Source organism: Haliotis asinina, chromosome 1 (genome assembly GCF_037392515.1).
Source record: "Haliotis asinina isolate JCU_RB_2024 chromosome 1, JCU_Hal_asi_v2, whole genome shotgun sequence".
NCBI lineage: Eukaryota > Metazoa > Mollusca > Gastropoda > Lepetellida > Haliotidae > Haliotis > Haliotis asinina.
Window position 1 is genome coordinate 18,905,161 of NC_090280.1, and position 12,723 is coordinate 18,917,883.

Consider the following 12,723-nt stretch of genomic DNA (forward strand, 5'->3'; position numbering starts at 1 on the left):
AAAAAGTTCCATTGAACACGTGAGCAGATGAAGTAAATTTCCCTTGAGAAGATCTGTGTAGCGCTCACTGCTCATATTCCCTTCAAATACACAGAGGGGCGTTGCCCGGACACAGATGTGCCACTTCACACGTTACATTTCGGACTGTACTTTGGGCGCTGATACTAATTTCAGTGTAATAGGAAACAACCAATAGTACAGCCAATAGCGGTTTTGGATCACCTGGCCTAGGAGCCTCCAAACTGCCACCTTGGCTCCCACAGCCACGAAAAAGAACTAGGGCTTTAGTTCTGGAAGATCTAGAAGCAAAGTGTAGCAGAAACAAACAATCTCCAAGCAGATTATAGCAATTGTAGCATTGCTAAATCATCCATACTGAGGATCACTGCAGCTGTTGTCTGCTAGCAAGTAAACAAAGGGGTATATAACTCTTCAGAAAACTAATGAAAAAAGGAATTTTAACGGAGTTGTCTCTCCTGAATGAAACCATGCACTTGATATCTGGTCAATGTTGTTTATACTAGAAATCCTTTCAAACATATTCCTAAAATTCTCAATAATTTCTGGTCATACTACATGTATATGTAAATTTTTAAATTATGAATAATGATCTGTCTACTCACTGACCAACTGATAAATGATATCCTTAACTTATTTTGTCCAGTATATTTAACCCACACGCATTGGCTTATGTCAGCGACAACCAGGACGGATCTGGAGACTTATCTTGTAGTTACGGATCCTTGCACAATCAAGGCCCGCAACAGAATGAATTTTGGTTCCCCTTTGAATTCAGTGCAACGTAATAACCGACTAACTCACTCACTCATTCCAAATCGGCCGAGCGTACAAAGCTGAGGCGAGCATGAAACACGTGATACATGGTTCAAATTCCGGTTAACTCCACCACAGAACTGTATGACTCCAGGCTTCCCTCCAATGACAAGCAGACACAGTCATAATAACAATATTGATGGCATGAGTTTAATTTCACGCCGCACCCAGCAATATTACAGTTATAAGGCGGTGGCCTGTAAATAATCAGGCTAGACAATCCAGTGGTCAACAGCATGAGCATCGATCTATGCATTTGGAATGCGATGACATGGGCAAACCAAGTCAACTGATAATACAAGCAATCATGCAGCGCTAAGCCTTACTCACTGCCCGTCGTAAGCCGAGTTCACACATGTCGTGCAACATTCCATATGTTCAACTTGAAATAAACCTGCTGAGCAAGATGCGTGATATTAACATAAATTGCCTACTCGTATTCTGTGACCTACACAGGCTGCATGTAAGTGGTATGCATTGGCCCCTGAGCGCTGCATGCACAAGCTAGCTATGAATTAAATGATATATATGCATAATAGCATTGAGCTGTTTATTCAAGACAAAGTAACTGTATACTCGGCAGTCTGGAACAGTGTGAGTAAATACCGAAGCATACGACTTTCTGGATGATCACCGCTTGGGTAGCCTAGTGGTTAAAGCGTTCGCACGTCACACCGAAGGCCCGGGTTCGATTCCCCACATGAGTACAATGCGTGAAACCCATTTCTCGTGTCCCCTGCCCGGATATTGCTGGAAACCACACACGTCCGCTCCCTCCATTAGCACAGACTCCTCTGATTTCTGAAAAGACGAAGTATGTTTGCAAACCAGAGAACATATACAACATAAACGTTTGAGACTCCCCAGGCACCGTTAGCTAAAAGACAAAGCTATGAAGATATACTATGATCAGATCCTGAAATGGGAGATGACACTAGATCTGACTGGCCCACACAATTTGCAAAAATACGGTCACATGCTATGCCAGTTATCTGCATATTGTGTCGGTGTTGCCCTGCAACCTTCATTTGAAGGCTACATGATGACCTCTAAGTTGTTCTGAGGACACAAACGGAACTGAATATTATGTAGAAATGAAGTAAATACACAAGCGATAATACGTTTGTTTAGCCTGCTGGCGAATACACATATGAAGGTCCAGATGTACCAACCATTATTAAAACAGTTGAGCCTATTCCATGCTTCTGCTCTGCACTATGTTCAGTGGTAAGTGATTTTCCAGTTTGCCTCTAATGATGGAGCGGCTGCAAGGTAGCGTAATTGAATTTTTAATCGACCCCTTGAACTAGGTACATCACTAAATCATGAAACCTAATTTCAACATACATTCAAGCGCTCAATGATTAATTGTGTGCAGTAGGAGCCCCAAGTGACTTCAGATCGCTGTAGTAGAAAAGTTGGAAATAATCCGAAAGTTATACACATTGACGTGTTCCTGGTAATGTTTCAGCAATAGATTATCAAACAGAAAGACACCAGGTGTTCAGATATGATCAAATGTCCGTGGTAACGTTTCTGCAGATACACAGCAATCCGCAGACAAACGTATACACGATGCCCTATGACACAACTCGACGATGATTAATTCATATGTCATGACAACATGTGTTTCGATTAGAATTGTACCTTAATGCCGTATATCAAGTTCTGTCCAGGTGGAAGACACGTGCCAGGTAGGTTATAATGACACCCGGCGTTCACAGAGAGAACATTATTGATCGACAAGTTCTGTCAGTGGTATGGAAGACACGTGATACAGCAAGACATGATGGAAGACACATGGCATAGTAAGGGAATTTTGGCTCCCGGTGTCCACAGGAAGAATATTGTTGGTCTGTTAGTTCTGTCCAGGTAAAGACAATGATACGGACGACACGTGGCACAGTAAGGCATATTGGCACCCGGTGTCCATAGAAAGAACATTGTTGGCCTGTTAGTTCTGTCCAGGTACAGACAATGGTATGGAAGACACATGGCACAGTAAGGCATATTGGCACCCGGTGTCCCTAGAAAAAACATTGTTGGTCTGCCAGTTCTGTCCAAGTAAGGACAATGGTATGGAAGACACATGGCACAGTAAGGCATATTGGCACCCGGTGTCCATAGAAAGAACATTGTTGGTCTGTCAGTTCTGTCCTTGAAAAGGCAACGATTTGGAAGACACATAATACAGTACTGCATAATAACACACGTTGTCCACAGATAGCACATTATTGATCTGTCTGTGCTGCCCAAGTGAAGGAAGCCGACAGGAAGACGCTTCGTGAAGTCATAAGGTAACGCGTCAAAGACACCAGGTGTTTGCATGAGGAACAAACGGGTCATGTCGGGTCTGTCCTAGAGACTTAATTTTCTCCGTGAAACATGCTTGAACAAGTAGGACACCAAGCCTTCCTGTAACCAGGTGACTAGTTTGAAGACAGATGCAGAAAATATATAGAAACAATTTCCTACCGTAACAAATTCAAACACACTATGACACCGTGTGTCCACAGAATGTCCAAGGAAGTCCTAGATGCATCCAATTTAAGGAGAGAACATGGAGACGTTTTGGACAAAACGAAAAAATCCTGACAAATACTGACTTGACACCAGACGTCCTTCATGCCACCTCGCCTCAGGCGTTGCTTGTACATTTTCGTAATTCTTGACCTACTCTGGTATAATGCTTCACAATTTGCTCAATCACTTTATAAACATAATCATCATCCTCCGCTGAAACTTCCACATACCCATGCTCCCACTGGCATGTGATACCAAGGTCCCTGGTCACACTGTCCACCCTCTCAGTAGGCCCAGCGATGTCCACCTTGTTGGCCACGAACACAATAGGAACAGTTTGACCATGGTGGTCCAGGAGATTCTCCCTCTCGGCCACCACGGACTGGAAAGAATCAGCATCCGTGAGGGAGTAAACAAGAAGATAGGCATCACTTACAGGAACTCTTTCCAAAGACGCTACTGTGGATGTGACCCGTTTGGTTATTTCAAGGTCCATATCAGCGATTCCATAAGCGTCATACGTCGTCTTCAGGGACACCGTGTCCACTGTCTCCTTCCAGAGTTCCTGTAGCCTGGAGATAAGGGTGCTTTTACCGACACCATGGTCGCCACAGACTGCAAGGCGGAAGCTTCCAACGTCGTCAAAACCGTCCTTGTTGAGGGTGACCTCCATCTTGGTAATTTTCGCTGTGTTATTAACAATGGTCCTACTCCAGGTTCTACTCGATGTACATTCAGTGACTGGGCAGCAGTTAGTGCACATGTTTATATATACGGTATAAGTACTGGATCAATATGCCGTTAGTCGACGATTGTCATGAATGATTCAGTTTATTCCCTATGACAGATATTTATGAGGTATATATGGTATATATGGTACATATGATATATATGTATTGATGTTTACTGTCGCATAACTCAGTCACTTACCAAGAGTACGTTCACAGCTGCATATCAGCAGGGCCTATATAAATGTTCGGTTATTTGATATTTGTACAGGAGCAGCCAGGTAGCCTAGTAGTTAAAGCGTTCGCTCGTCACGCCGAAGGTCCGTTTCTGGTGTCCCCCCACTGCGATATTGATATAGCATATTTTGTTGTGCTGTGTGACGTTAAAGGGGGAGGGACGGGTGAGTAAGTAAGTAGTGGAAGAAAGACCAAGGGCGAGAGAGCGAGGGAGAGAGGTGGGGGTAGAAAGAGTGAGAGAGAGGAGAGAACGTGATATTGATATAACATATTCTGTTGTGCTGTGTGACTTTAAAGGGGGAGGGACGGGTGAGTAAGATAAAGTTTCATTTTACGTAGAAGGTAAATGTACTCCATTTTGATATTTGATATTGGAATCATACTAACGCCCCGCTTGATGCTGTTTTCACTCCGTATACCATTCACTTTACAGCTGAGTACAATGTCTTGGAGACTTTTAACATTTTATAACTTAAGCGTTAATGAATTAACTATAGTGATATTTAAATAAAAACAAAACAAACAAACAAAAATTTTGAAAATATAAGCGTGTAAGCGTGTGTTTTGCGTTGTTTTTAAAGTACACTCAGACACCGCTTCGACACAACCACAAAATAGTGGTTACCTAATCAGCATACGGCTTCTGACAAGCATAAACTTTGAGAAAACTGTATTTTCGACACAACAATGTCATATCAAACACATCCACTTGATCATAGACCATTACAAACTTGGCGAAACCCAGGAGACGCGACCGATTAATATCTTGGTTAAATCTGTTCTTCAGTAACCCATGCTTGTCGTAAGAGGCAAACAACGGGATCGGGTGGTCACGTTCACTGACTTGTCCGATACATGTCATCCTGTTCCAGTTTCGTTGATCGAGGCTCATGATGTTGATCACTGAGTTGTCTAGTCCAAACTGGAACATTTACAGACCTAAACCAAAAACAAACAAAAAACAAAAAAACCCAGCAAAAACAAAATAAAATACAAGCAAAAAAAAAAAAAAAAACTAAACAAAACAAAGAAACAAACGACCAAAAAAAAAAAATGCTGACAGCGCAAATCAGGAGTTCCATCCACTAAAACTTCATCAGGGAACATCTGAAAGGGAGGTAACTGTGTTCTGTGTATCCCGCCGCCAGTACTACTGGGCCATCCGCGTGCTCTCTCAAAGAGCGACCAGTAGTAATAAATGTATATTTAAACATATTTCAATAAAATAAAATTGAAACCTCAATGCCACAGATCGATATCCCAGTCACCAATCCTCTGTACATTTAAGTAGTGTCATGGCGAGTTATAATTGATCTACCTCACGACTTGCTCAACAATACGTCAGTATTTCAATATCACATTGTTGTGTTAAATGCACATATGCAGGTACGAGGAGAAGGAATCGATATATTATTAAACGGAACAGCGATAGCAGTTAAGCCAGCTATGTTAACATTGACCCTCTTCCTATCAGCACAACATGTCGGAATGGCGATATCTAGTGTTCGTTTTATGGACAGGGGTCTGTGGACATTTTAGTATCCCTAGAAATATCAACACCACTGAGGTAAGTATATACATTTGTGTAGATTGTATATCGTGTGTATGGTTTGTGATACACAGACAGGACACGGTTGAGTATGAAACAGTGATATCGAGAACTTTTACGATGTGTAATCACATGGACAATTTGTACGATTGTGCATACATTTGCCTGATGTAATAAAACATATTCTGTTGTGCTGTGTGACTTTAAAGGGGGAGGGACAGGTAAGTAAGTAAGTAGTGGAAGAAAGAACAAGGGAGAGAGAGCGAGGGAGAGAGGGGAAGAGGGGGGAAAGACTGAGAGAGAGGAGAGAACGACTGAGAGAGAGCGGAAGAGGGAGTGGGAGAGGGAGAAAGAAAGAACAGTGGAGAGAGAGAGAGGCAGAAAGAGACGGACAGAGAGAGTAATTATAAATAATTTATTTAAACCATCTATAGAAATAATTTGCCTATGCCTTGCAATTCCGTGCCCTATGTTTCAGCATCTGTACGTATTCCATGAAACCATCCAAGCAGACAACGATGCCGCTGCGCATGAATACACGCTGATTTTACCCAAGGTGAGACACTCGTTAAAATACTCGAGTCATCCTCCATACTTTTATCAAAGTGAATATCATACTTCTGAAAGGAAAACAATAGACATTTTGTAATGATGATATTCTCTTGTGTAGTAATTTTGTTACCCACATTGTGAAACACATAGCAACCATTCTCTCTGTGACGTCATTGAACAATTGAACGTGACGTCAATGAAGAGGGCTGTCACACTTGCTTACCTTGTTTTACTGCACAATTGTACATAGGTAACATGGACAATTCAGAAGGAATTACACTCGACATATGCATCGTATAAGTCACATGACACACATGCTCGTGTAATAATCTGACTACAAAACATGAGGCCATATAAACACGATGTCATTCCAACAGTGACGTCATCGTGTCGTAATACGGGGATGTTTCATATTTGATATACTGTATGTTTGAGTTTTGTGTATGGGGAAAATTTAGTAATAAATCAAGTGTTGGTGGTCCCTTGTCAGAAGGGTTTGCTTAATTCCCTCAATACGGCGTAAAATCATACTCATTCGTTGAGCGAAAAGGAAGAATAAAACCATACATCACAGCTTGTCAGCTTGATGGGGACGGGAAACAAGACACCATGTCCACTGTCTCCTTCCAGAGTTCCTGTAGCCTGTTGCATCTCTCAGACGTTTGCCACTTCATAAAGATAAGGTTTAGTTTCGTCTATTGTTATATTGACACAATTTATATCCCATACCAAACTGGTATTCCAATTATATGTTATATCCACAGGGTTACAGACTGGATCTAATGCTGTTTGATGCCTCCAAAGCCAATTTGACAGCGCAAGGTCTGGTATGTTGAAAACAGAATAAATCTAATTGTTTCCCAGCTTGACATCATCGTTAGCGGTTTGTGATTAGCGTTCAATTAGCACCAGACTTGGGATGTATTATTGTTCCAGATTGGCGATTAACTCTTCCTGGTTCAGCTTGTGTGTTTCATCCGTATACACTGCACGATTCGCTCTGAAGTTTGTCGAACATTTATGTTTAAATCCCCTCAAACTTAAAATCTAATTCATATAATAGTGCTTACCCTTCCAGTCCAAGACACGGCAATTTAATCAGTCATTAAAGGAACACTGATGGGGAGCGAATGATGTTTCTCGCCAACGGTATAATTGCGAAACCAAACTGCATTTTTTCAGCGCCCGCTCCCTCGACCGTGACGGACAAAGGGACTGGCCATGGTATTCCTTGTCTGATCGTAACAAAATATCCCAGCAGTGCAGTTTTTTTTCTGATGCTTGGATGGTATAGTGACAGATCCAGTTTGATCCTATTTCTGTGTTTTTTTACCTCGATACCTAATCATGGTATCTGAGGTATGATGTCTATAGGCACGTAGCAAGCCATTTGTTTCAGTCAAAAAGATTGCAAAGCTTTATATTTACATATTTTTTAGTGTTACCCCTGTTGTCATAGCAACTATCATACGTAAATTTTAGTAGCTATGGCAGCTACCCTGGATTATTATATATGATAAAAAACACACAGTTGGTTTATTTGAGTTCGTAAACTAAAAACAATGACTTTGATATTGTTAGAGAATTCTGAAAATTTTCTTTCCTGATTACACCTATTTACCCAAGTACACACCAAATGCCTGTATGTATTTCTTATGTAACGAAGTTCCGTTGGTATCCTCTAAACAGTTTCGGTCCACAGGTGTTTTCAGGCTGCATGCGACACAGAGATTAAATCTTTTTTTCCGTAACTCGCGTTTGATGGTGTAAACCTACACGTGCTGTTTGTTATCATTCTCTTGGTGGTCAGCTAATGAATTTATAACAGGTATAATTAGTGGTAACACCACTCAGATTACTCAACAAAGGTTCCCATTTGCATGTAAGTGATGCAAGAGGATTTATCAGCTGAGTTACAAAAACAATGTGTTTTTTTTATTCACGTTTCAAAATCATACAAATATAACAATAAACTAATTAGGGTTATGCGACAAAATATAAAGATGTACACTGCCTTCGTTATTTTCCCGTCCTAATAGTTTTATAACATTTCTACTACTGGCAGATGATTAAGCTTCAAAGTGTTTCATTTGTTTTCATAATACTTTTGTAAAGAAGTAAAAATGACTTGACCTTAGTTGATCTGTCTATAATTAAACTCTCAATAGCGCATACGGACTGCGCAGCAGAGGTCACGAACCAGTCACGAATTCTGGGATATCATCCGGGTACTCACGGGAGAAAAACAATAACAAAAGTTTTAACCAACTGCTCCGCATCAGTGCCCCTTTAAACATAATTCTATCATGACTCAAGAAAATACTGGATTCTGATTGGATTGACGCTATCTGATTTTTATTCCTTTTCCCCGCACATTAACAAGTCTTATTGTGAGAACTACTTCCATTTGACCACGACGATGGCGGGTCAAAACAACAACAACTCCATGGATTTTGACGCTAACTCGGGAATTAGCCACGTAGATCTATGCAGTTCGAAATTTTTTGATTGAACATGCGTCTGATTTCACGTCGCTTCACTACGCATGTATATACAAGATTGCCGCACTACTTCAGCTTGACCACCAACATGACTGATATGAACACAACATACGTGATGGAAATGCTGCGCGTTCGGTTCCAAATGAAATTTAGTCGCCATCAATTCAGTACAACATGTCTCTGATTTTCAAACACGGTATGTTTATCTCCTAAACATTGTTGTAAGCGAAATGTTGAAATCCTTTGATAACACGCTTGAAAATATTTATTTCACAAATTAATTCCATTATATCAGTGGATTTAAAATTGTAAGTCAGATTCTTATATGACCAATGAAACTTTCGTGGCAATGAAATGTGCACTCCCCCTTAGTTGTCGAGCGCATGTGGATCCGTGAACCAGCTCAGTACCGGGCTCAGTACCGGAAGCAGCGCCTAGCAAGACTTACAGGCGCTATTGGAAAGACTAAACAGCATTCGCTCATCATCAGAAATCCCAGATCAGATTCACCACCTTGAAAAACCCAAGACACGCCGAATGAAAGTTTACGGAAAGTGTCGAGTGGAGACGAAAGATGGCACCTCATGCATCAGTGAACAGCTCAGAAAACTGCACACTAATTCCCTCAGTCACGCACGTGCTATAGTGTTACCGATCCTCTGTTTCAGTCTTGTGAAAATTTACGGGAAAAGGCGACATGGAGTCATACCTTGGAGCCACCTCGTGGACACTGCCGCTACAACAAAGTGGGCCAGTATGGAGAGTTATACAAGTGCTCGGGCACATTTTCGTCTTTTGGAAAAGATAAACTTTACACATTAGCAATATGCAGCCATAACAATAATGTAAGTAAGATATTCCTAGCTATTTTTAATCGTAAAACATTGACAACAGTTGCCCTGAAGTCGAAAGGAGAGACAATTACAATTTGCAACACACGATTCTGCGTATATCTGAGTTTTTGTCATCCTTTCTTTTTTGAAAAAAATATTCTTTTCTATGTGAATAATTGTGACATGGGCAGGTTTATCTGGTCGGCTGAGGATTGCGTAAAACTAAACTCACTTGCTCGCTCAATCCATAGTAATTCTAACTTTGTATTATGTTTACTGGTATTGTTCAACCGTTTGTTGAAATTATGATTTCGCTTCCACACTTTAGTTCTCCGCCTGCAGTGTAATTGATGTATAAGTGAAATATGAGTAAAATATAAACCTAATGTGGAGCATGACTCATTGATTACATAGAAACCATTAATCCGAGAACTGTGGCAATATTTGTAAATGTTTTCAAACGAGAGCAGAGATCTATATATTGATGGAAATTTGTTTGCTTGGGATTCCTGTATTATATGTTTGTTTAACGCCGCTGTATGTGATGGTGTTGAAGGTATATTTCTGGGGACCGTGGGGAAGCCTTGCAGTTAGAGCGTACGCTCGTCTCGCTGAAGGTCCGGGTTCGATTCCCCACATGGGTACAGTGTGAAGCCCATTTCTGGTGTCCCTCGCCGTGACATTGCTGGAACATTGCTAAAAGCGGCGTAAACGTTAACTCACTCACTTATGTTTTTTTTAATGCAGTACAAATCACACCTAGGTCTGACCTGGTCACATCGTTCCCCACAGCGTCTCCCTCCGGGATATTGCTGAAATATTACTATTGTTGGCGTAAAACCATACTCTCTCTCTCTCTCTCTCTCCCTCTCCCTCTCTCTCCCTCTCTCTCTCTCTCTCTCTCTGACTATACATTATACAGTTCTTTCTGGGGGCGTGCTTTCCATGCTATTTGTCTGAATCAAGTACAGTCAATCCCACCTGGATTTCACCTCAGTCGTCTCCACCTTTAAGAGGCACTGGAGTAGCCTAGTGGTTAAAGTGTTCCCCATGTGGTTACGGTGTTAGAAATCCAAGTCCAGTGTCTTCCGCCATGATATTGCTAGAATATTACAAGAAACCATATTCACTCACCTTGTTTAAGCTGCGCTACGCGTCAGCAAGCGTTGACATGTCTCTATGCCTATATCATTGAAAATAACTTTCCTGAAAATTGAGAATGAAATTAAAACATTAAGAAATTTAGTCCAGAAACAGTACTCTTCTTCGTTCCATGCGCGTGTGTGTGTGTGCGTGCGTGTATGTGTGTGCGTCTAGGGCGAATGGTCGATGCCATATTTATACGATCCTCCTTGTTCCTTTAATCAAATGTTCACCTCTCTCTCAAACAGGGCATAAGAGTCACTGACTTCGAGTTACTCACGGAAGAAAAGGACGAACATTATGACATCATGGTGATAGGGATATTACTGGGATCCATATTTCTACTTCTCTTGGTCTTCTTCCTCGTGTTTTTTGCCATGCGGAAATGTTCGTCAGCTGTCCTGTACCATCCCGAAAAGAAAACGTGCCAGATCAGCAGCCACTCAAAGATACCCCCTGGACAGACCGAGACAGAGGCGTGATCACGTCAGTATGGATGGTGTTGTGTTGTTCACTGGGATTGTAAGAAACACTGGTACTACTACAACTACAACAACAACTACTCCTACTACTACTACTACTACTACTACTACTACTACTACTCCAGCAGCTGCTCGAACAAAAACAACAATAAACAACAACAATAACTGATGTTGTTGTTCTCAGTACAACTTGACTCGTGAAGATACGGGTTAGAGTTGTCCTTCAGCAACCCATGCTTGTCGTAAGAGGCGACTTACGGGATCGGGTGATCACGTTTGCTGACCTGGTTGACACGTCATTGGTTCCCAGTCACTTGAGTATAGACCGCTGTCATATAGCTGGGATATTGTCGAGTTGGACGTAAAACTAACATCTCTCACTTATGGGGGCCGTAGACACCAGCTAGCGTGCTCAAATCTTGTGTCCCTTAAGCGAGCACTGATATTATCACAAAATTGCCCGGAATTCGTCTGTTTTTATCAGTACCTAGTCTAGGGCGATGGTGTTGCCCAGCAGTCAAAGCGTTCCCTCGTTACGCCGAAGACCTTGGTTTCCAATACCAACATGAATAAAATTTGTGAAGCCCGGGCCCCTTTCTGTTTTCCGCCGCCGTGGGTTGATGGAAGATTGCTAAAAGCCGCTTAAAACTAGACTTACTCACTCAACGTATTCTAATGTTCCTTCTTTGAGTGGCATGTAGAAGTGGATATGCTGAAAATGAGCAATGTTTTATAGATAGGACGCTTCATTGTTGAAATAGATGCGACGTATTCTGTGGAGACTCATTTGTTTGATAGCGGCGTCATCATCTACACCGATACGCCGTATATGTTGCAATGAAGATACCTATAAAAGTGTTCCTGTTCTGTTCTTATGTGTTTCACCAAAATGGTAAATGTTCGAGCCCTGCAATCCCGTGGGCGACTATACGAAATAAGCCTGATACAGATATAAGCCAAACTGACCTGTGCCAGCTATTGCCATCATGAAGTACTAGTACCTCCTTTTCCCAATAAAACATATATTTTCATATGCATAGCTGTTCCTTGTTTTTGACAGGAGAAATTTCATTCATGGTCTAACTTGTCAGCATATGCATTTAATGCAATGGCAGCTCTAACTTGTGATTATATGCATTGAATGAAATTGCCAGTCTGACTTGTATTTACTTGCATTGAATGCAGTGAACTGCCTACCTTGTAATTTATTTGCGTTGAATTCAAATTTAATGATCGTTCTGCATTGTAATGTACTTGCATTGAATGCAATACCTTATCCGCTAATATACATTCCTTTCAAAACAATTGATAACAAGTATTTTCAGTGTGATATCTTTTTTT

The 12,723-nt window shown here is 41.3% G+C and overlaps 2 protein-coding genes across 2 annotated transcripts; one reads left to right on the forward strand and one right to left on the reverse strand.

Moving 5' to 3' along the window:
• Positions 1-962: 962 nt before the first annotated feature.
• LOC137266319 (uncharacterized) lies at positions 963-4,094 on the reverse strand. Its single transcript, XM_067801839.1, has 2 exons — positions 2,482-4,094; positions 963-1,635 (listed from the first exon to the last, which is right to left on the reverse strand). The coding sequence occupies exon 1, from the start codon at positions 4,028-4,030 to the stop codon at positions 3,473-3,475; it is 558 nt and encodes a 185-aa protein (XP_067657940.1). The 5' UTR covers positions 4,031-4,094; the 3' UTR covers positions 963-1,635; positions 2,482-3,472.
• Positions 4,095-5,737: 1,643 nt separating this feature from the next.
• LOC137267035 (uncharacterized) lies at positions 5,738-12,415 on the forward strand. Its single transcript, XM_067801980.1, has 5 exons — positions 5,738-5,889; positions 6,350-6,427; positions 7,188-7,250; positions 9,593-9,769; positions 11,149-12,415. Exons 1-5 carry the CDS (start codon positions 5,803-5,805, stop codon positions 11,380-11,382), a joined length of 639 nt encoding a protein of 212 aa, XP_067658081.1. The 5' UTR covers positions 5,738-5,802; the 3' UTR covers positions 11,383-12,415.
• Positions 12,416-12,723: the final 308 nt, after the last annotated feature.